This window comes from Sciurus carolinensis, chromosome 2 (assembly GCF_902686445.1).
Source record: "Sciurus carolinensis chromosome 2, mSciCar1.2, whole genome shotgun sequence".
NCBI classification, from domain to species: domain Eukaryota; kingdom Metazoa; phylum Chordata; class Mammalia; order Rodentia; family Sciuridae; genus Sciurus; species Sciurus carolinensis.
In genome coordinates this window covers 14,130,964-14,158,959 of record NC_062214.1, presented here as the reverse complement: position 1 = coordinate 14,158,959, position 27,996 = coordinate 14,130,964, and the positions used below count along the sequence as shown (strand labels likewise).

The 27,996-nt window shown below is 51.0% G+C and overlaps 2 protein-coding genes across 5 annotated transcripts; one reads left to right on the top strand and one right to left on the bottom strand.

Moving 5' to 3' along the window:
• Positions 1-362: 362 nt before the first annotated feature.
• Positions 363-13,499, bottom strand: Matn4 (matrilin 4). The gene is made up of 11 exons (XM_047541986.1): positions 13,046-13,499; positions 10,670-10,788; positions 9,408-9,977; positions 8,724-8,846; positions 6,668-6,790; positions 6,446-6,568; positions 6,233-6,355; positions 3,253-3,666; positions 3,002-3,154; positions 805-912; positions 363-724 (listed from the first exon to the last, which is right to left on the bottom strand). Exons 1-11 carry the CDS (start codon positions 13,192-13,194, stop codon positions 666-668), a joined length of 2,064 nt encoding a protein of 687 aa, XP_047397942.1. The 5' UTR covers positions 13,195-13,499; the 3' UTR covers positions 363-665.
• Positions 13,500-15,233: 1,734 nt separating this feature from the next.
• On the top strand, positions 15,234-23,818 carry Rbpjl (recombination signal binding protein for immunoglobulin kappa J region like). 4 transcript variants are annotated; one of them, XM_047541987.1, is made up of 10 exons: positions 15,234-15,304; positions 15,547-15,617; positions 15,801-15,916; positions 16,184-16,358; positions 18,631-18,768; positions 19,167-19,276; positions 19,516-19,668; positions 20,582-20,737; positions 20,888-20,991; positions 21,096-23,818. In XM_047541987.1, coding segments are annotated over exons 1-10 (1,299 nt in total). In that variant the 5' UTR covers positions 15,234-15,302; the 3' UTR covers positions 21,370-23,818. The 4 variants fall into 4 exon arrangements, with proteins under 4 accessions (XP_047397943.1, XP_047397947.1, XP_047397946.1 ...); XM_047541991.1 differs by having other exon boundaries at positions 21,070-21,260; XM_047541990.1 differs by having other exon boundaries at positions 15,238-15,330.
• Positions 23,819-27,996: the final 4,178 nt, after the last annotated feature.

Genomic DNA, 27,996 nt, shown 5'->3' with positions numbered 1-27,996 from the left:
TTCAATAACTGACACCCGCCTCCTCCCCAAATCCCCCCTGCCAGTCCTGGATTTTGAGCCAGATGTGGAAGCACCTGGAGATAGGCACAGGCCAGAGTGATGTGTTAAGTGCATTGGGGGAAGGAGTGCAGACTTGCTCAGACCCCAAGGGTTCCCGTTGAGCCCCTTCCCTTCCCGCATCCTGCATAAGGGACCATCTGTTCTGGGCTGAATAAACAAGTAGCGGGAAGTGGAGCCGGGTCCCCCACCGCCCAGCCCGACCCCCGCACAATGCGCCTTTCTCCAAGGAGACGCCACCGGGCGCCTCGCTCCGTCTGGCCTCCCCCTTCCCCTGGCGGCACAGCAAGGCCCACAAACCGACCTCGTGGAAACCAGCTTTGTTTTTTTAAGAAAAAGAAAACAAAAAAGAAATCCAACAAAGAACGGAGCGCAGCACGCGGCGAGGGCGTGCGGATTTAGCACGCCCATCTCCCCCTCACCTCCCGCCATCCCCTGGTCCCCCAAAGTCTGGCTTCTGATCCAGGCGAGGCCAGCTCCGGCACAGCGCTGGGAGCCCGCCAGCGCCTCCTACTGACAGTCCCAGCCCAACGGGTTCGGACCCTGCCTGGCGCAAAGTGCACAGTCCGCGAGGCCGAGCCCCAGCCCGTCCAGGCCACCAGCGGCTCTCACTTCTTGTGGGTCAGTTCATTCTCCAGATCCTCCAGGCGCGCTGTCAGCTGGGCCAGTGAGCGGTTAAGGAAGCCTTTGGGATTCCAGGGTCCCTTCACCTTCCCTCCAGCCCAGGCCTCTAGCCCCAAAGGATATGGTTCTGCGTCAGGCTCTCCAGCGCCCCCAGCGTGCGGCCCTGGAACTCCACGAGGCTTTCGCATTCGCACGGGCTCCGAAGTTCGGTCCCAGCGCTGATGCCCTCCTCTGCAAGTAGGGCACAGAGTCACCGGAAGGAGAAACTGCAGGAGGCCAAGCCGGCCCTGGCCTTGGCGCTCTGATTACCTCCACTGAGTATTTGATTGAGTATGGCCTTTGAATTTGGACAGACCTGGGCTGAGTACCAGCCAAGTCGCTCTCAGGTATTGGAAGACTCATTCAACCTCTCCAAGCTCAGTTAGCTCATCTGTTAGATGAGTATAACGAGAAAACCGTTCATCGGTCGTTGTGAGGATTATGATTTTAGAGTGGTGTGAGTGTGTGTGCACACAACTTGCAAGAGAGTTTCTCACACTGTACTACTCGTTGGAATCATCAGGGGAGCTTGTCAAAACACAGATTCTGATTCAGAATGGGGAAGGAGGTGAGAAGCTACATTTCCAATAAGCCCCCAAGTGATGCCAATGTTGCTGGTACACAGATCACACTTTGAGTGGCAAGAGGCCAGAGCAGCAAGCACTCTCCAAATGAAACTTTATGCACTGATGGAAGTATTCTACATCTGCCCTGTTTGATGCAGTAGCCACAAGCCACATGTGCCTATTTAACATCTGAAACGTGTCTCCTGCCACTGAAGAACTAAAAATTTTGTTTTATTTTAATTAAGAAGATGCATGTAACTACTGGCTACTTTACTGGAAAGCACAACTCAAGACACAAGTCAACGCTGCAGAGTGTATTTCAACTACACCAGTGGTTCTCAACTTGAACCAGAAGCATCAACACCTAGGAATCTGTCACAAATGCAAATTATCAGACCCCAACCCAGATTTACTGCACCATAAAATCTGGAGTTGGAGCTTTGTTTGTTTGTTTGTTTGTTTGTTTAACAAAACACTCCAGGTAACTGTGATGTACATTAATGCTTAATAACCACTGATCAAATCTATTTCCCTACACAATTCAACCTTTCAGGGGCAGAGCCTTACAATTAAAATTTACACCTTTTTATGGTATATAAAATGGTAAATCTTACCATAGTAAGATGCACTGAAATTCTATAATTGTGTGCCATTTTAAATTTTACAGAATACAAAGTAGTAAGCAAAATGCTTGGCACTTAGACTTCATAAAGAGTTGCTTTGATGATTTAAAAGTTATCTTTTAATCTCAGTTCTGTATTTATCCTTAGAAAATTGCTGTATGTCCTGTTGTTGATGGAATCAATAACCATTCCATACAACTTTGCACATGTGGAAAACAAGGATCAGAAAAAGGGGAGGATAATACATCCAAAGAAAGAACCTCAACCATAGAGCCCAGACTTCCCTTAGAACTCTAGAGCTGGAGACAAACTTAAGGTAGGTGAGTTTAAGGCACTTGTCCAAAGTCACACTGTAGGAGGTGTAAAAGTCAGAACTGGACCCTAAAAGAGCAGCTAATTCAGTAGCTCTGCAATACTCTGGATGATTATTAGAATTCGCCCAGAGAGAAGAGAGAGAAATGTACACACACACCCTCAGAACCTGATAATCTAAAAGAAGAATCACATCTTGTGCCAGGGTTAGAGTCTAAAATTCCTATGTTGACAACTACCTACAAGAAATTCTCTATGTCATTTATAAGGCACGAGTTCAGGGTTCAATAAGCCCTTGCTCCTCCACAGGTAGAATTGGTCCCTTTTCCCTCTGCCGAGGACCAGATGAAGCAGATGGATTACATTTATGGGCTATGTCGTCCAACAAGCACATGTTTTTGTGTACTTAAAACATTCAGTCCTGCCACTTTGCCAAGCCCATAAAATTGAATTCCAACAAGTTCAAGGGATACATGCTGTAGCTCCACTTACAAATGTTAAATTTGGCGTGCCTTTGGAAGTTTTCCCAAATTATTCTGAACACTGCTAATTTGGGGGAAAGGGAACCTAGTGTAGTGCTTCTCCCGCTTGGTCTTGTTAAAGTGCCAATTCTGATTCATTAGGTCTGGAGACTTCGGGAATCGCTGCATTTCTGACACCCTTCCAGGTGACTGCCCTGCGGCTGGTCGGCTGGTCAGAGACCTACACTTGAAACAAGGCTGTTGTCTGGCGAGTCCACCCCTTGGTGCCGGGAGGAGGAGCCCGGAGAGATGCGCTTACCGGGGCAGATGCTGCCTTTGAGGTTCTCCAGCAGGTGCGTCATGGTGCTGAAGTCCGGCGAGTAGGACACGTGCAGCTCGGCCGGCTCGGAAGCGATCTCCCGCAGCTCCTCCTCCACCGCCTTGCCCACGCCCACCGCGTACATGACGATGCCTGCAGGACCGGCGGACTCAGGGCGCGCCAGGCCTTGGGGAAGCCGCCACCTCGCGCCCACCCGAACCCCAGCCCAGTCTCTCCTGTGCCAAGCCCACCTTCCTCCTTGGCGCGCGCTGCCCACACTGAGATGTCATCCTGGGAACGGCCGTCCGTGAAGACCAGGCCAACTCGAGGCACATTGAGGGCGCGAGGCCGCGCACCCTGTGCCTCCGAGAAGCTGTGCTCCACCATGTGGCGCAGCGCCAGGCCCGTCATGGTACCGCGCTCCATGTACTCAACAGCCAAGACCGCCTGCTTCACCTCGGCAGCCGTGCCGTAGCGACCCAGCGGGAACTCGGTGCGCACGCGGCTGGAGAACTGTACCAGCCCGATGCGGGTGCCCTCGGGAGAAACGTCCAGGAAATCCACAATCTGGTTCACGAAGCGCTTCACCAGCTCAAAGTTCTGTGGGCGCACACTCTTGGAGCCATCCACGAGCAGAACAAGATCCACGTGGCCTTCCCGGCACCCTGCACAGCCAGAAGGCTTGGATGGAGAGGGCAGTCCTTGACTACCAACAGCCATCATCATCATCATCATAGCAAGCACGACAACAACCTGTCATTCATTCACATTTAGGAAACAAACCATTTACTGAGTCCCAGCTGTACCTGGCAGTAGGACAAATCATCATCATCTTTTTTTTTTGGGGGGGGGGGTACTAGGAATTGTACCCAGGGCCTTGTGCAAGCGAGGCAGCTCTCTGGCACTGAGCTTTTTCATTTTGAGACAGGGTCTAGTTAAGCTGCCACTGCCTAAGCTGGTCTCAGACTTGGGATTCTTCTGCCTCAACCTCCTGAGTAACTGAGAGTAAAAGCTTTTGTTTTGTTTCATTTTGTTTTGTTTTGTTTTGTTTTTGATGGAGTCTTTATAAGTAGTCAGGCTGACCTTGAACTTGTGATCCTCCTGCCTCAACCTCCACAGAAGCTGGGATTATAGTCATGTGCCACCATGCCTGGCAAGACTCTTTTTAAAAATGACCAACAACAATAATAATTAACACAATTGCTACTCTTAACTGAGCATCTGCTATGTATCAGGCACAATTTGAAGCACCTGATCAGTATTAATAGCAAAAACATTATTTATGGACAGCTAACTATGCACCAGGCATTTGGCTAGGTAATTGTATATATAGTCTCAAACTTCCTAATAACCTTGAGTTTTATTCCCATTTTCTATAACCTAAAGTTCTGGAGGATAAAGTGATTTCCTTAGATTCCATAGCTAGCTGTCCACTGAGCTGGGACTAGAAACCAGGTCTGTCTGACCCCAAAACCCCTGCTCCTAACCACTCTACAGTGTTGCCTCCTCTATTCTGAGCCAGGGGCTTCACTGGACCCTGAAGGAGATTTAACGACAAAGAAAAATGTAATCCCGATCCATGAGGAAATCAGGCTTGAGCGGAGCAAGTCAGACATGGTTAAGGAAAGTACTAGATGAGAGGGGAAGGCAGGAAGCCCACGCCGGGGCGATTCCTCCTTCCTGTGGTTATGGAGGAAGGCTGTGTGGAGATGAGGGCTTTGGATTTGGTCTTTCTTCTGGACTGAACCTCTGTGTCTCCCAAAGTTCATATGTTGACCCCTATTCCCCAGTGTGATGGTCTGAAGAGGTGGGGTCTTCAGGAGGCACTTAGGATTAGATGAGGCCATGAGAATAGAGCCCTCAGAAATGGAATCTGTCCTGAAAAATCTCAGGAGAGCTCACTCCTTCCCTCCACCATGTGAGGGCCTAGTGAGAAGACTGCTGTCTATGACCCAGAAAGCAGATCCTCACCAGACATTGCGTCTGCCAGCGCCTTGGTCTTGAACTTCTCAGCCTCCAGAACTATGAGAAATAAATGTTGTTTAAGCCACTGCTGTGAGATGGATATGGTTTGTCCCAGAAAGTTCACGGCTGGAAGCTTGGTCCCCTGGTGTAACACTCTTAAGAGGTGGTGACACCCTTAAGAAGTGGGGCCTAGTGGGAGGCAATGCAGTTAAGGGGGCACCGCCTTAGCGAGGACTAATGCCCCTCTCAACAGAATGAGTTAGGCTTCAAGGGACTGGATTATCGTGACAGTAAGTAATTATAAAATAAGTCCACCCCATGTCTTTGTTCTCTTCCACATGCCCAACTCTCCCAGGTGCCCTTGCCACATGATGCCATCTTCTAGAAGGCTCTCATCGGAAACCAAGCAGATGCCAGCACTTGAATCTCTAGGACTGTGAACTAAATAAATCTCTTTTCTTTATAAATCATCCAGCCATAGGTATTTTGTTTTAGCAACACAAAGCAGATGAAGGCAGCCACTCAGTCTATGGTACTTTGTTATAGCAGCTCATATGCAGTAAGACAGTCTTGAAGGACAAGTGGGAGGGAGTTCATCAGGCAGAGGGGAACAATCTAGAAAGTGGGGAGCAGCATATGCAGAGGCATAATTGCTGAAAAGTTCTTGACATATTCAGGAAGGAGCAGGCCAGCATGACTAAAATGTCTACATGTGGCAGGAGACAGGCTAATGGTGTTTGCTGAAGCTAGACTGTGATGAGCTAAGTGGTAGTTTCAAAATTTTGACCACAACCCACAGTAAAAAAAAAAAAAAAGATAATAATAATAATACATCATGACGCACTTCATATACTGACATATAACCAAACTTTAGTTTCATGAAACAATACTTACTCTTTCTACAGGCAGGAAACTCTATTTTCCCATCCATTCTTCTTTTTAAATACTGGTTGTAAACCACTAATTTGAGTTCATCATCCACTAATGTGGTTGTGCCCGCCATTTGAAAAACTCAGTGGTAAGGTATTTGATCTGTATTCTGTAGGCACTGGTGAGCCACAGAAGGATTTTGAGCAAAGGAAGAATTGATCCTATATGGATTCTTAAGTTACCATTGACAGCAGGATAGAAGACTGAGGGGAGAGCAATGGAGGCAGGGCACGGAAACCCGGGCCCCCAACAAGCAAACCCACCCCACATCCCTGAGCCGCAGAGCCCGGGCAGTGGGGCAGAAGGAGGCAGCGCAGTCTCACACCCGGAACTCACGGAGGCAGCTCTTGCCGTCGGCCTGAAGTTGCCGGCCCTCCGGACACAGGCAGCGGTAGGAGAGGCCCTCGCTCACACACTGGAACTCACAGCCATGGTCGACACCATTGCACAGGTCCCTGACTTAGAGGAGGGACACAGCAGGATGAGTCAGGGTGCGTGGCGCCAGTTAAGGTCTCCCACTCCTCCCCACAAACGCAGGACATGCCTCACCCTGACAGCTCCTCCCATCAGGCAGCAGGTCGTGGCCCTCTCTGCAGCGACACTGTGGCCCACCAGGAGAGTTAACGCACTCATGCTGGCAGCTGTGGTTCCCGAGGCTGCAGTGGTCAATGGCTGACAGGGACGAAGAAACAGCAAGATGTCCTTCCTGACTGGAGCCACCAGAGGCCTCAGGCCAGGGTGCCAGTAGTGGGGGCTGGGGGACTTACTCACCCCTGCAGCTCCTCTGGTCCCGCTGGAGAACAAAGCCAGTCCGGCAACGACAGAAATAGGAGCCCAGGGAACTGACACAGTGGTGGTCACAGCCATGGGTCCCTTCAGCACACAGGTCGATGGCTGAGGACGAGATGAGGTCAGCTTTTGCCCAGGGCTGCACTTCTCAGCCCTAGAGCAGGAACACCCAGGAAGCTTGTTAAGAACACCCATGCCTGGGCTGGGGAGATAGCTCAGTTGGTTGAGTGCTTGCCTCTCAAGCACAAGGCCCTGGGTTCAAATCCCCAGCACTGCCAAAAAATAAAATAAAATAAAATAAAAGAACACCCATGCCTAGACCCCAGCCCCAGAGATGTAGATTAGTTAGTCTCCGTGCCACCATGGCATCTACAATTTCTATATGCATGAGTCTCTTTCCTCAGGGCCAGGTGACCCTCCCAACTCAAACCCTGGACATATCCCAGTGTGCCCATTACTGAGCCAGGAGAACTGAGCCGCAGTCATAGATGGCAGGATCCCTGTCCTCCAGATGCTACTGAGTTACAGGGGAGGACAAGGTATGGCCACTTGACCTATCTGAGCCTCCATTTCCCCATCTGCAAAATGGAAAAATAAGTGAAGACCGCATTGTTATGTACAACTTCCTTCTGGTAAAGGAGGGCTCTTGCCCTGTTCAGCATCTAATGGTTTGGATGTGTGAAGATAGCAGATACGCAGTGGGAAGGGGGAAATTGCCTTGAAGAAAAAGAACAACAGATGGTGTGGAGATCTGTAACTCTGTGGGTTGAAGGTGCGGGTGACAGGCCCCTGTAGTGAGCTGACTGAGGAATAAGCATGTCTAACATTCAATTATAATTTTTTTTTCTTTTTCATGTTTGACTTTATAAGTGTAACTCATATCTCTGGCAGTCATTCTTTAGTAAAATGGATATACCCACAGGTACACACTTGCATGCCCACAAGTGTGTAAACCAAAGAAGAGGCTGATTCACATGCATGAAACAAGAACAGTATGGCTGGGATTGAAAACTGAGAAAGGACCCATATTATCTAATGAATGTAGCAGAAGAGATCTTGGGGAGGAATTTGAAGGGTCACAGTCCTCAAATGGGGAGTGAAAACCAAACTTCAAAGAGTTTCTAGAAACCCAGGTGGCATCTGCGTTATTAAGATCACATGATCTCTTTTTCCAAGTTGTTGTGAGGTTGAGAGCTAATGTATGGAATCCTCCTGTTATTAACTTGGCAGTCAGGAAACTGCAACAGTTACAATCACAAGAGTAGACACATATATACACCACAAAGAAAAGCCCAATGGTGTAAGCAAGGAAATCATGTGCCAGAGCTTTTCAGAAGACAAAAGTGAACAACAAGGTCTTGAAAGATTTGTAGACTCAGGAGGCTGAGGCAGGAGGATCGCTAGTTCAAAGCCCGCCTCAGCAACTTAGCAAGGCCCTAAGCAACTTAGCAAGACCCTGCCTCTAAATACAAAATTAAAAGGTCTAGGGATGTGGCTCAGTGGTTAAACACCTCTGGATTCAATTCCTGGGACCAATGAAGGAAGGGAGGGAGGGAAGAGAGAGAGAGAGAGAGAGAGAGAGAGAAGGAGAGAAGAGAGTGGGAGGGAGGAAGGTTTGTAGAAGCAGAAGGAGCAGTAAAGGCAGCCCGAGTGAGCCCCACAGAAGGAGCTGAAGTGCAGAGGCAGGAATGAGCAGCAGTGGGGGGACTCCATCTAACCGAAAACCCAACAGTGTCTAAGTAACAGAAACCGGAAGACTGTTCCTGAACGGAGACAGAAACAAGTTTGAGAGGTGGAGTGGAGCCAGGTAGGAGACGGGGCTGAAAGGGGGAGAACAGGCTACAGAAAACACTCGGGGTCAAGATTCTTAACCCTGGTCCTACCAGGTCTTTGGACTTCCTCTTCCATGGGCCTCTAAGCTGAAGGAGGCCAGGGTTTACTTCTAAAGACCCTTCCAAACTCATTGGTTTGATTCTGGCACTACAGAGCCAAAGAAGGTTCAGGAGTAGTGAGATTGCAGGGCAGGGGTAGCTCTCACCCAGACAGCTCTTGCTATCTGCTGCTAGCTTGTAGCCGGAGTTGCAGGCACAGTAGAACGTTCCTGGAGCACTGACACACTGGTGCTGGCAGCTGTGTCCCCACTCAGCACACAGGTCCTTCCCTGAGGACACACGCACTAGAATCAGCAGGAGCCAGATGGGATGAATGAGCAGAATGAGAGTGGGATGGGGTGGGGTCAGAGGCAGGCACCATCTTCAAGTATGGCCTTAGGTGGGGTATGATTCGTTAGAGGGGTTCTGTCCAGGTGGGAGAGCTTAGGGAAAGAAGAGGGCTTGAGCAGCTCCTCTGAATGGGCACAGAAGAGATGTCAGTGGGACAAGGACGGACCACACAGGGGTAAGGACCACGCAGAGTGGAGAAGTGTTTAAAGTGGGCAGAACAACTCAAAATGTGACTCGAGTAGATCTTGCAGCCTTTGTGGAACTAGTTAAGATGAGAGGAGGAGGAGCCAAAACCACGTGGGTGGGGCAGGCCTGCTGCCTGGCATTGCTCTCAGCTTTGAGGGACAGCAATTCTCGAGTTCAAGGCATTTGGTGTTGGAGTTTGACCTTAAGATTATGGTGAAACACACCCCCTCGTCCCAGATGGGAAGGGATTCAGTGTCATGGGAACAAGAATCCAAAGAGAATTCGAGCCTCACTCCAGCGCCCCTGCGACTCACCGCACAGCCGCCTCTGGAACTGCAGACCAAACTCCTGGATAAGGTCAAAGGACTCAACCAGAAAGACGTGCTCGTCCAGAGGGGGTGACGCCATAGCGCGCAGGGAGCCCACGTCAGCGCGCTGTACCCCCACCGCGTAAATTTCAATGCCGCGAGCGCGCGCCTGAGCCGCCACCTCGGCCACGCGGTCCTGGGGGCGCCCGTCGGTCACGATGACAGCGACCCGCGGCACGCGCTCCTTTGGCGGGCGCGCCCCTTCTGCCTCGCTGAAGGCTACATTCATGGCGTACTGGATTGCCAACCCAGTCATGGTGCCCTGTGCCAGCGGCACCAGGGCGCGGATAGCGCGCTCCATATCCTCGCGGCGCGAGAAGGCGCCCAGCGGGAAGACGCTCTGCACTTGACTCGAATACTGGATCACGCCGACGCGCGTGGCGTTGAATCCCACGTCTAGGCTGCGGAGGAGGCCCACCAAGAACTGCCGCATTGTCTCGAACTCGAAGGGGCGCACGCTGCGGGAGCTGTCAATCACAAACACCAAATCCAGGGGCCCAGTATGGCACCTGGGACCTGCAGTGGAGATCAGGAAGGACTCTCTTAGGTCAACAAAGCCTTACCGCCAGAGAGACACTTCCACCCCAGGGAAACCCAGAAGTGCTGCTATTCCGGCGCAACTGCATAAGGTTAACCTAGCATTAACCACGCAAACGCAGGTGACATACCCTCACGTATCCAGCATTTGCTGAGAGACCGGGCTAGGAGATCTAACAAAGTCCCATGTACGGTTCTGAGGGCTATTCTGGGAAGATGTTATCCATTAAGGAAAAGGCTAGGAGGAGATGTGGAATGGCCATATGGCCAGGCGGGCAACATAAATGAACTGGCTGGGATAGGACTGTGAACGTGCAGCTTGCATCGTCCTAAACGGACCAACTCCAACCAAATGTGGGCCATTGAGAACCAAATAGGTCCTTGGATTTTTTAAAAAAGAAATCCCAAATTAGAATTGTTGTGTGAAATCTCCTGATTTCCCCACGTTTCAATGTTTTTCAAAATTAAACACTGAATGGACAGTTCTGCATGTACCCAAAACTAAGCCATGTCCTATAGGTGAGACCCAGAGAGGAGAAGCACCCTATGCTCAAACCCAGTGCGCTACGCTCCCAAGCCGGGGCTTTTCTCTCCCCAGCAGACCCAGTTGGCTGCAAATGAAGCTACTTGTACTTCCCTCCTCCCACTGGTGAGGGCGGGGCACCGCTCACCTGCGGACTGCAGCTGCGTTTCCCAGGGCTGGAGAAGGAGCAGCGACATGGCCAGTGGCCAGCAAAGAAGGCCTCTCATGTTGCTTGGAGGACAGAGGACAGAGAATGAAGATGTCAACCTGGAGGGAGAAAGGAAATTAGAAAAGCAATAGTATTGACAGAGCTCTTATTCCAGGGAATGGGTACTTGAAGGGGAGAGAAGAGGGTCATGGGTTATTTTACTAATCTCTATTGTTGTGTATGTTCCAGACGTTTCACAATTCAAAAAATTGTCATCACACTGGGGTTGCTGGGAAACACAAGAGAGTCTTTGTAGAACTGCAGAAACTTATACTTTGTAGAACAACAGAATAATAAATAAATAGTAGCTTAAATATGCAAATTTTTAAAAGAAAAAAAAAAAAGGCCTTTCCTAAATACCAGCTACAGCGTTAAATGCCTTTCACTCATTGCAGCATTTACTCCTCTCTCCAACTCTTAACACCAAGACTGCTGTTGTCCCCACTGCTCAGAGAAGAAAGCTGAGCCTTTGAGAAGTCAAGCGTTGGTACCCAAGGTCATGCCGCAAGGAAGTGGTTACGCCGGGATAGTATCCTATTCTGTCTGGTTCTGTGGGCCAACCACGGTGTTCCGTCCCTCTTTTCCCCGAGAGGCCAAGTTCTGCAGACAAAACCCTTCAGTACCTCGGCCCTCCCCTCCGCACACAGGAGCTTCTATATGGCTGTCTTTACAACCCCAAGTCCTTTTGCGTACACCGCCCAACCGCAGGTGGCGGAGAAGGTCCTCCCCTTTTTCAGGCTCGAGTGGGGGTGTGGTGGACTGTGAGCAAGTCAAAACCCACCACGCACAACTCCGTGCCTCAGTTCCCTGCCTGCTCTCAGTAAAGGCCGCCAGGGGGCGTCGGGTCTGGCTGCCACGGCCTAGTGGCCGTGGGAAGCCCACATCTGCCCAGCAGGTGTTCTTGCCCAGAGCAAACAGCGGGCTAGGAGCCCCGGGGCCTTGAAGATAAGACCTGAATGAAATATATCCCGCAGGAAGGTCGAAGAGCAGAGTTGTGCAGAGTTCCAGCGACGGCGGCACTGGACGTGCCCACAAGGCAACCAGAGATCAGCCCAGGCCTCGCAGAGTGGCCATGGACCCTGTGGGGGCAGCAGGTGAGACCTCACCCTCCAATGGCCCCGACGACATCACCGGAAGGACCCTCGCCACCACCATTGTACTGATGGGAAAATTGAGTCCCAAGAAGACCTCCCGCTGAGCTGCAAGGGCAGGACTAGAATCCAGGGCTCTTGGCTTCCCTGCTCTCTCCTAAGCTGCCTAGCTCCCTGTCGCCTAGAAGTCACTACACCTCTTTTTCTTCCATTCCCTACCCCACCCCCATGCCCCACGTTGAGGCTGCTTCAGTCATTTTTCTGTTGCTGTTTCTTGGCAGAGAGGGCCAGCCACCCCTAACCCATCTCCCCACCCCCCAATTCCATGAATGGGCCTATTCTGAGCAAGGCTGCCGATCACTCCAGAAGGCTTTCCCGACTGGGATTCTTCTTCCCCTTGGCCTTCCAGGCCTGGTGGAGGAACAACAATCTCTCTGGCAGAGCCCACTGTGACAGGGTGACTAAGCTAAATGTGCCCCTTGGATCTGCAGCTGCTGGTGGAGATGGGAGGATGGGGATTCCTTCTCTTGCTTGGACCACAGCAGAGGAGAGAACCCCTGGGTTGCATGTGGGTAAAAGCAGGAGGGGCCTTTGCCACTCTGCAACCCTTCCTACCTGCCTTTGGAGCCCCAAATCCTAAATAGGGTCCCCCTTATCCTACTCTTGACCTGAGCTAACATTCACTTGACTCTTTCTCTGCCTCAACCCCAGGGATCCTAGAAATTCAAAATAGGGACTGTGGAGAATCCCATCACTCATCTAACCCGTCACCCCTAGTCTACAGAAAGAACTAGGTCCAGAGAGGACAATGGGGGTCTTCACCCAATGTCACAGCAAGGTGGTCACCCGACTGACACTAGAGCCCAGGACTCCTCTGAAGAGTTAATCCTGGCGTTAAAGGGAAAGTTTCGCTGATGCGCTTAGATTGGGGAAGGTGGACTTGCAAGGGACAGGAGGTCTGTGCCTGCTTCTTCAAGAGCTGCCCAAGATCGAACCCCTCGGTGCCTGGGCCTGGAGGGAGGAGATTAGGGGAAGAATGCCCCCTTTTTGTTGGCTTTGCCCGTGGACATTCAATTTGGAAAGGACCTTCCCGAAGAGGGAACGGTCACTGCAGGTCAGATGGAGACACTGTGGCGTTGCCTCCTGGGTTAAATGAGGTCTCCAGGTCGGGCTTGATATTCGCTCCCCTGCAGACCCCTCAATGTCCCCGGGCCTTCTGACTCACCTGAGCCTGCCGGACAGCTCAGAGGCGCGACTGCAGTTCGGAGCCGACGGGCGGAGCCTCCCGGGCAGTTGGACCAGGTAACGACGTGGGCAGCGTGCCCGAGGTGGGGACTGCCAGGCAGCTGGAGCGAGCAGAGGCGGCGGCCGCATTTAACCTAAGGCTGGCGTGTGGGGAGGGGGAGCGCGGGCTGCGACCCTCCCACTGGCAGGGAGCGATCCCCCCCTTTCCCTTACGACTGGGGCGGGGCAAGTGTGGCGTCCCTTGTCCCTGTCGGGTTGGAGCTGCAGGCGCGAGCTGCGGGTCAGAATTCGGCTACAGCTGGAGACGGGCGGCGACACTCGCAGCCGGAATGCGTTGGAAGCCTCCGAGGCACTTCCCCGAGGAGAGCCCCAAGAGGCGGAGCGGTCCTGGCTTTGGCCGCCGACTGCCTGGCCCGACGTCCGAGGGCCCGCCCGGCTCTTGCCCTCCGTGTCCCTTCCAGGAGTGAGGAAAGGCCTTGACTCGGGTCCCACCAAGAGGGTAAAAGGCTCAAACGCACAGCCTCAGGGATAGTGGCTCTCTTTGGGTCCCAGCTTGCTAGTTTTCCAAATCTCTCCCACCAGACTCCTTTACGGCGCCCGCAGTGGGGCGGGCTTTGGGCGCACCCACCCTCACCCATTCAAATCCCCATGCCCAGAAGTCACCAGAAATCCTTGGCTGTGACCTGGCTCACCCTGCAGCCCAATGTAATCGACTTTGATTCCCTGTAATCAAGGAAAGCCCACAGGGCAACAGGCCCCTTCTCACGGGAGAAAGAGAGGAATGTTGCTTTGGGCCCAGAAGGACGCAGCTGCCCCGATCCCGGTCCTGGGGACACAGTTGGGGGGGTGCTTTTCATGTTGGTGAAGTCCGCTGGCACGAGGTGAGAGAGCAGCCCTCTGGGCCCAGTTCCAGCATTCCCCTTTGGCATTCTCTGGGGATGGGGAGGCTTAACGACCAATTCCACATACCCCATCTCAAGGCCAGCATAAGTAGGGCCTTTGTGTCACAGCTGTGTCTCCCTGAGGCCCCAGACTGCAACGGGGCAGGCAGGAAGCCAGACTCATAGAGTGGCACCTGGGTGGTCCTGGTAGGCCCCAAGCATGCTTCACGGAGGATCTCAAAGTCCAGATATTTAACCCACAACTTGCACCCAAGTCCTCTCCTTGGCCTAACACGCCTCCCCCCTTGACCTCTGGGAAGCAGAATGTAGAGCAGCCCCACCTCCCTTCCTGCCTCCCTTCATTTCACTCAACCTGAGCAGTGGGCTATGTGCCACCCAACCCTTGACTCTCCCTGCTGTGGGCCTGTCCTGCTCCTAGGTCCTCCCCAGAGTGCACCACCGTCCTGAGAGAAGGCGTGTGCAGGTGTCTGCAGCAACGATGCGAACAGACAGTGCGGATCCTGCATGCCAAGGTGGCCCAGAAATCATACGGAAATGAGAAGCGGTACGAGCCTCCGCAGCCCCTCTCAGCTTTCAGCCCTAGGTACCCCTCTGCCCTCCTGCCAGGGCAGGGCTGAGACCTCAGCTATTAGCGGGTCAGGGGACCTGTCTCTCAGCCAACCCTGGCCCCCACTTTGGCCTATTGCAGAACCTCCCTGTGACCCTCCCATCTGCACACTCACCCACTCTTCATTCATTCATCCACTTATTGAGTATCCTATCATGTGCCAGGCTCTGTGGGCACTGCTGGGCACTGGGCACACAGTGGAACAAGACTGACAGCCCCTGCCTCCTTGGGTATTTTCTCTCTAATGTGGAAGAGACAAACTATAAACTCCCCACAAGTCAGAAAATAAGATATTTTCAGATCACGAGGAAAGCTAAAAGGAAAATAAAAGAGTAATGTGATAGAAACTGAAGCGAGGTCACTTTAGCTTGAAAGATGAAGGAGGAGACTCGAATGTTAAGATGGAGCCAGCCCCGAGGAAATCCACTTACAAGGACCAGAAAGTGCAAAGACCCTGTGACTGTACCAACTAGGTTCGAGGTACAAAAGAAGTCAGAATGGCTGGAACTGAAGGAAGAGGGCGGAGTTGTAGGAAGTAAGTTGGAGAGGTAAGCAAGGGACCAGATCACGTGAGGACTTGGCAGTTTAAACCACTGGAGGATTTCAAGAAGAGGAGTAACGTGATTTGACTCATGTTTTCTTTAAAAAAAAAAAAATCACTCTGCCTGCTGTGTGAAAAATAGTTCGAAGGGTGGAGGAGGACAATAGAGAGACCCGCTGGAAGGCAGATGTAGGCACAGTAGCGGTGGGGAGGTGGTAAGAAGTCTGTGGATTCCGGATATGTTTTGAAGGTAGAAGGGAGGGCGTGGTGATGGATTGGCTAAGGGGTGTAGATAAAACAAAGTTCGGAGCTTAAGGGGGTTCACGGTCATGGAGGCGAAAGGGAGGACTGTAGGGTTTGCATCTTGAGATGCTCACGAGACAGGCAAGCGGAGATGGGTATATGAATCCAGCACTCTCATGTCTCCGCAGGTTCTTCTGCCCCCCGCCCTGTGTCTACCTCGCGGGTCCCGGCTGGAGGGTGAAGCCAGTGCAGGGTCAAGGTAAGGGCGCACTCAAGGGCTGCGCGTTATTCGTCTCAGCAGGGAGGACTGCGCTCTGGGCCTGGGAGCGGGACGGTTCTCTGACGCAGCCTCGCTGCGCCCTCTGGCGGCGAAAGCTAAGCTTGCCTGGCGCCTGAGTCAAGATCCCGAGTCCTTTCAGAGCCGGTTCACGCCCCTTTTCAGCCCACCAGGCCGGGGAAACCGGGCCCACCGTCTGCGGTTACATGGGACTGGACGGCGCGTCCGGCAGCGCTGCCGAGACGCAGAAGTTGAATTTCGAGGAGCAGCCGGACTCCAGGGTGAGAGTGCATGGGAGGGAGCCCGATTCCTGCTCTCATCCCTGCCTCTTTCTTGGAGAGGAGGTCCCCTTATGTCCCCTCCCTAAGCCAAGAGATAGGTAAGGAGATCGGGAGATCAGGCGATCGGGAGGTCGGAGTTTCGCTTGAGGCCTGGCTCCTGGAGCTGCTTGTCACCTCCGAAGGGCTGGGCGTCAGAAAACTGCGGGAGGTTGTTTCATTCGGTGGTGGAGGGCGGGATGTGACGGTCCCTTGTCCTCATGCCTACAGGAATTTGGTTGTGCCAAGACCCTGTATATCTCAGACGCCGACAAGAGGAAGCACTTCCGGCTGGTGCTGCGGCTGGTGCTTCGAGGGGGCCGTGAGCTGGGCACCTTCCACAGTCGCCTCATCAAGGTCATCTCCAAGCCATCGCAAAAGAAGCAGTCGCTGAAAAACACCGACCGTGAGCCGAGGCGGGGCCTCACTGCAAGGCAGGGCGGGAGGTGCAATCAAGTCAAGAGCCGCAGAATTTGGAGAGGGACGTGGTGGGGGGCGTGGAGTCGAGATGTCGGGGTGGGATCCGAGTGACAGGGGTGGGGTCTAGTCAAGAGGGGAGCGGGATCTGAATGAGCGAGTGTAACCTGGGGTTACAAGGAGCAAAGACTGAGGAAAGGCGACGCCTAAGCTTGAGGGTGGAAGGGGGGATGGGGGCGGGGCTCAGAACAGACAAAAAACGACTGGCAGTTGGCAAACTGGGGACAGATTAAAAATGACGATAGAGAGGTTTGGGGTACAGAGGTTTGGGGCTCAGTAGTACAGCATCTTGCTTATGTGCGCGAGGCCCCAGAGTTAAATCCCCAGGACTGGAGGCGAGGGGGTGGCAATAAGGTGACAGGAAATTCAGGTGAAAGTATTTGTGGAGCGCGGTGCGGTGGCGTGTGCCTATAATCCCAGTTACTTGGGAAGCTGAGGCAGGAGGATCGTTTGAGTCCAGGAATTAGAGACTGGGCTAGGGAACATAGTGAAACCCAAGAGAGAGAGAGAGAGAGAGAGAGAGAGAGAGAGAGAGAGAGAGAGAGAGAGAGAGAAAGGGAGAGAGGGAGGGAAAAGAAAGTAAGAAAAAAATATGGAGTGCCTGCTGTTTGCCTGACTCTGCCTGACTCTGCCGTGTGCTAGATCCCTATATAATAAGAGCAGGGGTCTCTTTCTAGAGAAAAGCATAGCCTTGCAGAGGAGACAGACACAATGGATTCGAGAGGCAATTTGAGATATATACTGTCCTGATGTCAAGTGGCAAATCCCAGGGTTAGAAGTTCTAAGAAAGGCTGGGAGGGGCATGTCTGAACATTGCTGGGGTGGGGATGGGGGGTGGGAGGGGGCTTTCTGAGCAAGCATCTACTGACATCATTCTGTCTGATGCTCATGTGTCCCGGTGAGGTAGTTGCTATCATTGTTCCTATATCGTAAATGAAGAAAATGATGTTTGGAATATTCATCCATTAACTTAAGGAATATTTGGAGCTGAGTGCTGTAGCACATACCCATAACCCCAGCTACTCAGGAGGATTGCAAGTTTGAGGCCAGCCTCAGCAAGTTTGAAACCCTGTCTCAAAACAAACAGGGGGATGTAGTTCAGGGGTACAGTGCTTGCTTAGCACGCATGAAGTCCTGGACTCAATCTCCAGCACCAGAAAACATCAGCAGCAACAAAATCTGTGCAATGTTCAGATCCAGGCAGAGTGTTCTGGCTGGCCCTGGGCATCAGGGGAGAGCCAGATAGAGTAGCAGCACAATGTGATGATTAAGAGTGCAGATTCCAGAACTCAGCAGCCTGAGCTTACAACAAGCTGTTCTGCAGTTTGTGAGCTGCATGATCTTGAGTGGGTTGCTACCTATAGTGGGTAGTATTGTCTACCTTGGAAAGTTGTTAAGAGGATCAAATGAGCTAAAACATGTGAAAACATTTAGAAGAGTACTTGGCACACAATCAACACTGGCTTAAAAAAAGAAAAGATTCAACAATCTAAAAAAAAAAAAAAAACAACAATAAACACTGGCTGTTATTCTAAGGAGGGGGGCTTAGACAAAGTGTAAATGGAGCACCTGCAGTCTGTCCAGCACTGTAAGAAGATACTGGCCAAGGATCCACCCGTGCCTTCTCCCCAGATGGTCAGAGTCCAACAAGAAGCTCAAGCCATGACTCTGAGTATGTGCGATAGACTGGAAGAGAGAAATGTCAAGCCTTGGAAGCATCACGCAGCTGTTTTCATGCCACACCATCTTTGCTTGAGTGGCCTCTGTGTAATGCCCACCGACTGCAAGCTCCCTGGCTAAAAGCATAACCTCCTCCAAAAAGATCCATATCTCAGCCCTCACCACATCATATCACTATTGTACAGTTATGACCTTGAGTCAGTGAACTCTTCCAAAGCAGAGCCGGGCCTAGTTGACACTTTGGTACCCAGTACCCAGCACAGTGCCTACCACAAAGTAGGCCCTGAGTGACTTGATGAGATTCTGGTTTTTTGAACAGAGGATGCCTAGGGAGCGTAAGGGAGTGGGCAAAGGACAGAGGCAGGACAGCAGCAAGCGCTAGATGAGAAGCTGTGAAATATGAATGCAGTGTGTCCAGGTCAGTGGGCATAGGGTGGCACAGGGGACAGAGGATCGGAGACTGACTGGCAAGTCCAAGGGACCACACCAGGCCAGGGCACTGATTCCACCTCCCTTCACAGTGTGCATATCCTCAGGCTCAAAGGTCTCCCTCTTCAACCGCCTGCGCTCCCAGACGGTGTCCACACGCTACCTCTCCGTGGAAGATGGGGCCTTTGTGGCCAGCGCGAGACAGTGGGCTGCCTTCACGCTCCACCTGGGTAATTATGTCAGCAGGCACAGGCTCTCCCTGTGCATTAGCTTGTTCAATCGTCACCCCAACTCCTCAAGGAAAATAAACTTGGCTCTGCGTATCTGAACTTCAGAAATAAAAAGACTTGCCCAGGGTCCCAGTGAGTCAGTGACCAATCCAAGCCATTCTGATTCCAATGTCCATGCCCTTCTCCCTCATACCACGTAAGTGTCTGCCCCAGGAGCAGACATTTATAATGATGGCCCAAGTGACCTTCCCAGGATTAGAACCTTCAGCTTAACTGCTTCCCTGAGGGCCGACCCCTCCCACAAGGCCCAAGTATGATGTGAGATGGGGCCAGGATTTGGGGCAGAAGCTTGGGGCCCCTGAAGTCCTTCTTCCTTCCTTTCTTTCTTTCACCCCCAGCTGATGAGCACTCTTCCCAGGGGGACTTTCCTCCTCGAGAGGGCTACGTCCGCTACGGCTCCCTGGTTCAGCTTGTCTGCACGGTCACTGGCTTCACGCTGCCACCTATGGTAGGAGGAGGGAGGGCGTGCCTGAAGGGGCTCCCCAGATTCATGGAGAGGAAGCATGTGGGTAGGGTTGGGAGGTGAGGCCCCACACATGAGACACCTATTCTCGCTCTGGAAACACTGGTTTGTGGGTATCTGCCAGTGACCGAAAGGTTATCAGAGTAGCAGAGACTGGCAGGGATGACAGCCTCTGAACCCCTGGACACCTCGCCACCACTCTGCCAACCACGCTTGTATTGCAGATCATCCGCAAGGTAGCCAAACAGTGTGCGCTCCTTGACGTGGACGAGCCTATCTCTCAACTGCACAAGTGTGCCTTTCAGTTTCCAGGTGGTCCTCCAGGAGGGGGTGGCACCTACTTATGCCTTGCCACAGAGAAGGTGGTGCAATTCCAGGTGAGTGGGAATACCGCACAAGCATCCTCAAAAGGGAGAACGGGAGAGTGATGTGAGCTATCACCATGGTCGCTGCTTACTGAGCAACACTGCCTGCCATGGAAGGTCAGAATTGTAGGATATTTAAAAAAATAATAATTACTATTTATTAAGCAACACTCCTTCCCTAAGAACATTAAAATCATAGAATGATAGGATATACAATTATAGAACATAAATAAAAATCATAATTGGTAACAGTATTGATCATTGTTGAGCAAAACTATTAGAATCATAGAATGTTAAGACAGAATTGCAAAGTGTGGAATATAATAATGACTGTTCAGCAATATTATTCCCAAAAGAATATTATCATAGAATGTTGGGAGATGAAATCTTAATTTGTAGAGAATGACTATTGTTATTATTGAATAATATTCCTTCCCCATGAATATGTAAATAGTAGTATATTAGCATACCGAATTGCACAATGTTAAAAAATAAAATTGTAGGCTGGGCTTGGTGGCACACACCCGTAATCCCAAACACTGGAGAGCCTGAGGCAGAAGAATCTCAAGTTTGAGGTCAGGCCGGACAATGTAGCCAGACCCTGTCAAAGAAAAACAAAAAGGGCTGGGGATGCAGCTTGGTGGTAGTGTCCCTGGGTTCAATCCCTAGTGCCAAAATAAATAAGCTAATTAATGAAACTAAAATTATAGAATCCGAAGAAAATAAGGCCATTAGAGACCACTTGGTGCACCGAATTTATTTAACTCTAAGTGAGAGAACTTAGGGGCTTCGTCCAGACCCCCGGGGCATGTAGACCGCAACGTCTAGGACGGGACCGGCTGGGACCGTCGGGGGGAGGCCGGGCACTCTGTTGGCTCCTCCGGTGGCCACCATCGACAGAAGCTTCTGCCGCTTCTCCTCGCAGGCCTCTCCTTGCCCCAAGGAGGCGAACAGGGCGCTGCTCAACGACAGCTCTTGCTGGACGATCATCGGCACCGAGTCGGTGGAGTTCTCCTTCAGCACCAGCCTGGCGCGTACGCGCGAGCCCGTCACTCCGGTGCCGCTCATCAGCACCCTGGAGGTGAGCCGGGCGCTGGGGGACGCTGGGGGGCGCTGGGGGGCGCCGGCGGCGGGCCTGGAGGTGTCTGCTCCAGCAGGTGGGAGTGCTGGTGAGGGAGGGCAGCAGACTTCTGGTCCCTTCCTCAGCCCACCTGGTCCCATTCTACCCCAGCTGAGCGGCGGTGGTGACGTGGCCACGCTGGAGCTGCATGGAGAGAACTTCCACGCGGGGCTTAAGGTGTGGTTCGGGGACGTGGAGGCAGAAACCATGTACAGGTACGGGGCGGAGGAAGCAGCCTCCCGGGGCTCTGGGGAGCGGGGATGGGAGTGTTCATGCCACCAAAGTCACTGTAGCCTTAACCCCCATGGCCCACCCCCAGGAGCCCGAGGTCCCTCGTGTGCGTGGTGCCCGATGTGGCGGCCTTCGGCAGCGACTGGCGCTGGCTGCGCACTCCTATCACGGTGCCTGTGAGCCTGGTGCGCACCGATGGGCTGTTCTACCCCAGCGCCTTCTCCTTCACCTACACCCCGGAGTACAGCGCCAGGCCGGGTCCCGCCGGCGCCGCCGAGCCTGCTACAGACGCCGACGCGCTCCTCGAGAGCATCCACCACGAGTTCACGCGCACCAACTTCCACCTCTTCATCCAGACTTAGGCGCGGCCTGCGCCCCGGGGTTGCTCCAGCTCTCCATGCTCTGCTTCCTTGCCCCTTTGCCGTGAAAGGGCAAGAAGGCTCGCCAGAAAAGCTCAGTCTTTACGCGTCATTTACCTGTTCTTAGACATATAGGAAGACACGACCCAAGCGATGCTGTCTGTATTCAGTGTGTGTTTCTTCCAGTCTTTGTTTCTTCTCGCTGTCTCTAAATCGATCAGTCCATCATTTATCTGTTATCTGTCCATTTATCTCTCTCTGCCTCAGGAACTTTGTGTCCCTATCCCCTCTGTCGTTGTCTCTCCTTTCTTTCCCAGTTTCACAAGCTGGGTGGAGGGAGAGGAGCCAAGCCTGGGTCATTTGCCCTCCAGGCATCTGTGTCCCCACTTGAGCAGAAAACACATAGTTTCACAAACCCTGGCATGAGGCATGCCTCCTGAATCATGGCCAGCATGCCCTTGAGCACTGGTTCTGCTTGGAGTGTCAGATGTAGGTCAAAGCCTGCCTGCTCTCCCGGGCACAAAGCTGTAGGCTTTGACCTACAGCACCAAGTCACAGCAAATCCTAAGTCTCACCTGGAACACCGGATCCCACTTGGAGCCCTGGTCCTGTTGTGGGTCACTAGGATCTGCCCCTCCGGGCACTCCTCCAGGGCTGGAGCCGCACACTGTGCCCTTGCCTGTGTTTGCTCTCTGGCCCACGGCTTTGGTGGCTGAGCTGGTGCCCGGGAGAGCAGGCAGGCTTTGCCATCATAACCATCTCCCTAGTTATTTCTTTTCTGGGCCTAATTGAATGCAGGCCTGAGGATCAGGGCTTCCTCTGCTGTCCTAGAATCAACCCCTATGCAGGGCAGATTCTGTGTCAAGAGCCTGCCATTTTTATCTTTTCTAGAGGTAGCTGGCATCCCTGAGCCCCTGTCCCTCCAGTAATTAATTACCTTACTAGCTATAGTCACATCTCAGGCAAGAATGCAGCCCAAGCCCAGAGGCAACACGGGAGCACCTCAGAACAAATCTTTCCCAGGATAATCCAGACAGAACTCTTGGGATGACTGGGCCATAATGCAGCTAAAAGAGGGGACTTCTTTGTATGGGGACCAAGGACCAAATCACAATCCAGCACTGATCAGGCTGCCCACGCTCTGCCCAGGGAAGAAAAAATAAACAAACAAACAAACACCAGGCAGGACCCTGGCTCGGGCTATGGGAACCAGGGACATGATGGTGCCAGCTACCTGTACCAGCCCCTGGTGATGTCCAGTAGGGACACCTGATCTGAACTGTGGGTTCGGCACTCAGCCCCATAGGCCCTTCCTTGACCTTTTGAGGAAGAGCTCATTTCCCGTAGAACTCCTCCCCCAGCATGTGGAAAGTCCCGAGAGACTTTATGGGAAAATCCCTTTATGAGCAAATCCCTATCGGGTTGGCTTTTTAGACTCACCAGAGTCTTGAGTAAGTTCTGTCATCTGCCGTCAGCAAATCCACTGTGAGGGGTGAGGAGGAATCTTGCTCCGATCCCATGTGGGCCCTGAAGTTGAATCCTAGCTGAGGAACACAGGGCCTGCCTTGGAAGGGTTTGTGTTGTCTCATGGTGGTGTTGGAGCAGGGAGGAAGCTAAGAGGACTTTCACAGCATGCCATGTGGGGAGCTGGCTCAAGGGCCCATTCATCCCTGCCCTCAAGGGCTTCCGCTGCCACTCCTCAAAGAAGGAGCCTCGGAAGTCAAGAACCTAAGTTGCCCTGAAAGCCCAGGGCCGGCCAAGCAGCAATGTCCTCTTCTGCACTTTTCTCAGGGGATCCTACAAGCCTTGGTCCCACCTATAAGCCTGTGACCCCAAAGCTCCATCCCTGGTCTGTATTTGAGTTCCAGTTGCTGGGCCTGTCCTGGGGCACTTCCTTGAACCTGGGCCTCAGTCATCTCGCAGCACATTTTCTTCCCTCTCCACCCCCTCTGCAGCACCAGATCTGCTATCCCTCCCACAGCACTACTGTCACCATGGCATGAGGACTCTGCCTCTCCTTCCACACTAAAATAATCTTTCTCCTTTGCTCTCTCTCCACTACTGCCCTGCCTTCCAGACTCAGGTCAGATGTCAAAAATTCCTCAACTACTTGAAGAAGTACCAACTCCATAATTTGCAGGGCCTAGTGGAAGATGAAAATATTTGGCTCCTAGTTCAAATAATTTTAAGACAGAGACAGGAGATGGTGAAATCAAGCACAGAGCTCTTCCAAGCCCAGACCCAGACCAACAAAAGCCAGCCCTGGCCCTAGGCTTGTATTCTTTCCTGTTGTCTCTTAACTTCAGGTCAAAGGGCTTTATGTACCTACCCGTTGTTCCCTCCAGATTGTGAGCTCCATGTTGAAAGCCATAGAAGGCATGTCGTAGAAGGCACATTGCAAAGCCTTTTACACTGGGTTGATGATATTCAATAAATAAATATATTGTGTTGCATGGCAGATAATTTGGTTGTTGCAAGTGCAAAGTAAAACCACAAGGTGGCACTGTTCTCCTCTTTAGCGTTGAGTTTTCATTTCCAGTAGTGAAAAGTTGGAGTCAAATGATAACCTTGAATTTGTTCTTGGGATTCTTTGTGAGGCTATATACTCAATTCTGCATACTTCTAAGGAATTTCCAAGTACTCTAAAACCCGTTTATCAGACGGCACCTGTAATCCTCATGGATTCAGAGGTTGAGGCAGGAGGGTTGGGAATTCGAAGCCAGTCCCAGCAACTTAGCAAGGCCCTAAGCAACTTGGCAAGATCCTGTCTCTAAATAAAATATTAAAAAGGGTTGGGGAGTGGCTCAGTGGTTAAACACCCCTGGGTTCGATCCCCCGTACCAAAGAGGAAAAAAAGTTTATGGATTAATTTAGTCCACTTCACATTAGAATCAGCTACAAAGCTATAAAAATTAGCTACCTAAGTCACACCCTGTGGCTCAACCTTGGGTGTGGGGGCCAGACATCTGTATTGTTGGCAGACTTTCCTGTGTGATTTGAGTGAGGAGCCAGAACTGAGAATCATTGCTCTGGCCCACATTTCCTCCTCATTTTATAGATGGGGAAACTGAGCCTCCAAGGGAAACCAGATCACAGCAGGTCAATGACAGAGCCTGCTGTTGGTTTGAATCCTGCACCCCTGACTGAGGAAGGATGGGTCACGTAGTGAGGATAAGGCCAAAATGACTGTCCCCAAACCTACCAGTTTGTCATCTCTCAAGCTGCTGAAATCCCACCATTAACAAACTAGTCTCAGCTAGGCGTGGTGACACACCTGTGATTCCACAGGTTCAGGAGGCTGAGGCAGGAGGATCTCCAGTTCAAAGCCAGCCTCAGCAACTTGGCAAGAGCCTGTCTCTAAATAAAATATTAAAAAGGGCTAGAGATGTGGCTTAGTGGTTAAGCATCCCTAGGTTCAATCCCAATACCAAAAAAACCCAAAAACATAGTCTGTCGTTTTAAGCACTAGCTGTCTTTTGTTAATTGGGTAAAATTCTCAGACATCTTCCTCCCTGGGGAGGATGTGGACTGCTGAGGGCACGGACCATGAAGATGACAAGGGAGAGAGGAAGTGAGCGGCTTTAAGGGAAGTGAAATCAATGTGACACCTGCAAGGTTTTGCCAAGTGCCAGGCCTGAGCACACTCAGACACACACACGAAAAGGCCCCCTAGCCGAGTCTGGCTCTCTTCCAGACCCCAAGAGACAAAGACAGGGTAGTGGTGGTACAATAATTCTTTCAGTGGTTGAAGTGGTAAACACCTGCCACAGCTGGCTGCTTGCCACGGGGGCGGGGTGGGGCAAAGTTCTAGGGCAGGCGGAGCCTTGGATCAAGTTCTTAACGGACTTACCCTGGTTAAAGAGTACGGGGGTGGGGCCCATCCCACCAAGCTCATCCCTAAGCCCTTGTCTAGTCCAAAAGATCATCTGTCTGCCCTGCCCCTGGCAGATGCCTGATAAGGGGCATTACCATTATCACCTTGCTCTGCATAGGGGTATCCTGGATTTGGCTGGTTTTGTCCTGGGGAAAAAAAAATCATATATATATGAAGATATATATATATATATATATGATTTATATATATATGATTTTTATATATATATGAAGATATATATATGATTTATATATGGGACATATATGATATATGACATATATCATATATGACATATATATGATATATATATATGTCCCATATATATATAGGACATATATATGGGACAAAACTATGTATAGATTAATATATTTATATGTAAATATAAATCTATATACGTACATATATATATATTTCTCACACTCCTAACCAATATTAATTTTCAGAGGTGTCATCTTAAATGAAGGAAGGTAGATCTAATGTAGACAGCAGCCAGCAATCATCTTAGAATCAAAGCTGTGTGTACTCGTTGGGTGAGCTTGGCAAGTTCAAGTCATTCAACCACTCTGTATCTCAGTTTCCTTATCTGTAAATGTGGCTTTTCTTTTCTTTTTTTTTTTTTTTTTTTTTTTTTTCTGTTTTAGGTACTGGGGATTTAACCCAGGGGTGTTTTACCTCTGAGTTACATCCCAGCCCTTTTTATTTTTTATTTTGAGACAGTCTCACTAGGTTGCTCAGGGCCGTGCTAAGCTGCAGAGGCTGGTTTCCCACTTGTGATCCTCCTGCCTCAAGTGGCTGGGATTACAGGCGTGGGCCATGGTGCCTGGCTGTTAATGTGGATCTTAATCATAAGATGTCATGAAGAATAAAATAATATATCAAAAGCACTTCAACAGGGCCTGACCCACAGCAGCCACTTTATATAACCTACTTGCTGTCACTGTTGTTACTCCAAAATCACTTTTTAGAAATGATTCGCACACTACACACCTCCTTCATGTAACAGATGGGGAAACTGATGGTCCAGGAGGTGAGTGACCTTCTGGTATTTGCTTTCCAGGTTGCATAACGAATTGCCACAGAAGTAGCAGATTACAATCACACATATTTATTGTCCCAGAGTTTCCATGGCGCCCAAGCACAGCTTGGTTGGTCTGCTCAGGATCTTCCAAGGTTGTAATCAAGGTGTCAGTCAGGGAGGTATAGAGTTCTCTTCCAGCCTCACAGACTTGTTAGCGAAACTTGTTTCCTTATAGCTGAAGAATTCACAGCCACATGCTTCTTCAAGGACCACCCAGAATAATCTCCCTTTTAACTAACTTAAAAATCAACTAATTTGGGACACTAAATACATCTACAAAACCTCTTCTCCTTTGCTGTCTAATGTAACCTAATCATAAACCTAGGGACATCCTATATTTACAGGTCCCGCCATACTTAGGAGGAAGGAATTATATGAGTTGTATACACCAGGTGGGGATCGAATGCTGGGGATCACCTTGGGATTCTGCCTACTCCCCAAAATCATGTAGCAAATTATTGGCAGGTGGAGATCTATTTGGCATAGAGAGCTTTCCATGCCCCATGCAGGCAATGTTCCATGCAGGGGTCAGTTCTGCAGCCTCCGAAGATTGGCAGATCATGAACAAAATGACCCAATCTTGTCCAGAATCCACTTTGCATTCCTTGCTTCATTCTCAGAAATAATATAGTGCCCTATCGGAGTTAACACTCCAGATAAACTAAGCCCTGCCCAGCATCGACAAGTAGTGGAGCCATGGTCACCAACCGTAAACATGGCTTCCAGCCCTTTTGTAGTCTACTCTTACAACAAATAGGGTTGACTTGTGCTACCAGTAAGATTTTATGAAAGGAAGAGAGTGTAACTTCCAAAGCCAGGTCATAAAAGGCATTGTAATATCTACCTGGATCACAGACTCCGGGAGAGGCCAGGTGACATGTCATGACACTTCACTCCACCTTATGTAAGTTTGCAGGGTGAGGAACTGAGGCCTCCTGCCAGCAGCCAGTACCAAGTTGCCAGGCACGTGAGTGCACCATCTTGGATCTTCCGGCTCCAGTCAGGCTTTCAGAAGACTGCAACCCTGGTCAACATCTGGACCACATCTGGACCACCTTATGAAAACCCAAGCCAGAACCAAACAGCTAAGCCGCTCCTGAATTTCTGACTCACTGAAACTATGTGAGATAATGCTGGTGTTATCACAAGCCCCTTAGTTTGGGGATAGCTTTACATAGCAAGAGATCCCACAGGAGCCTTCTGAAGCCAATATCTTACCCACAAGATGGCACCAATTATGAGAGTACCACCAATAGTGGTTACTGTGTGCCGGGCTCTGACCTTCTTCCCCATAGGCTGTGAGAACACAGGGTAACAGCTGGCAGAGGTTGAAATCAGAATGCAGAGGTTTTAACTCACACCATCCAACACAGGAATTCCTGGGACAGTGAGACCCTTCTGTACAGTACAGTAGTCACCAGCTACACGTAGCATTGAGCACTGAAGATGAGGCTAGGTGAGCGTGGTGGCATATACTTGTGATCCCAGCAAGTAGGAGTGCTGTGGTGGGAAGCATCTTAGACCCTATCTCAGAGGAAAATTAAACAGGGCTGGGGATGTAGCTCAGTGGTACAGCACTTGCCTAGCATGTGTGAGGCCCTCTCTGGGTTTGATCCTCATCACTGCACAAAAAGATGAGGCTAGTGAAATTGAGGAACTGATTTTTTTTTAATATATA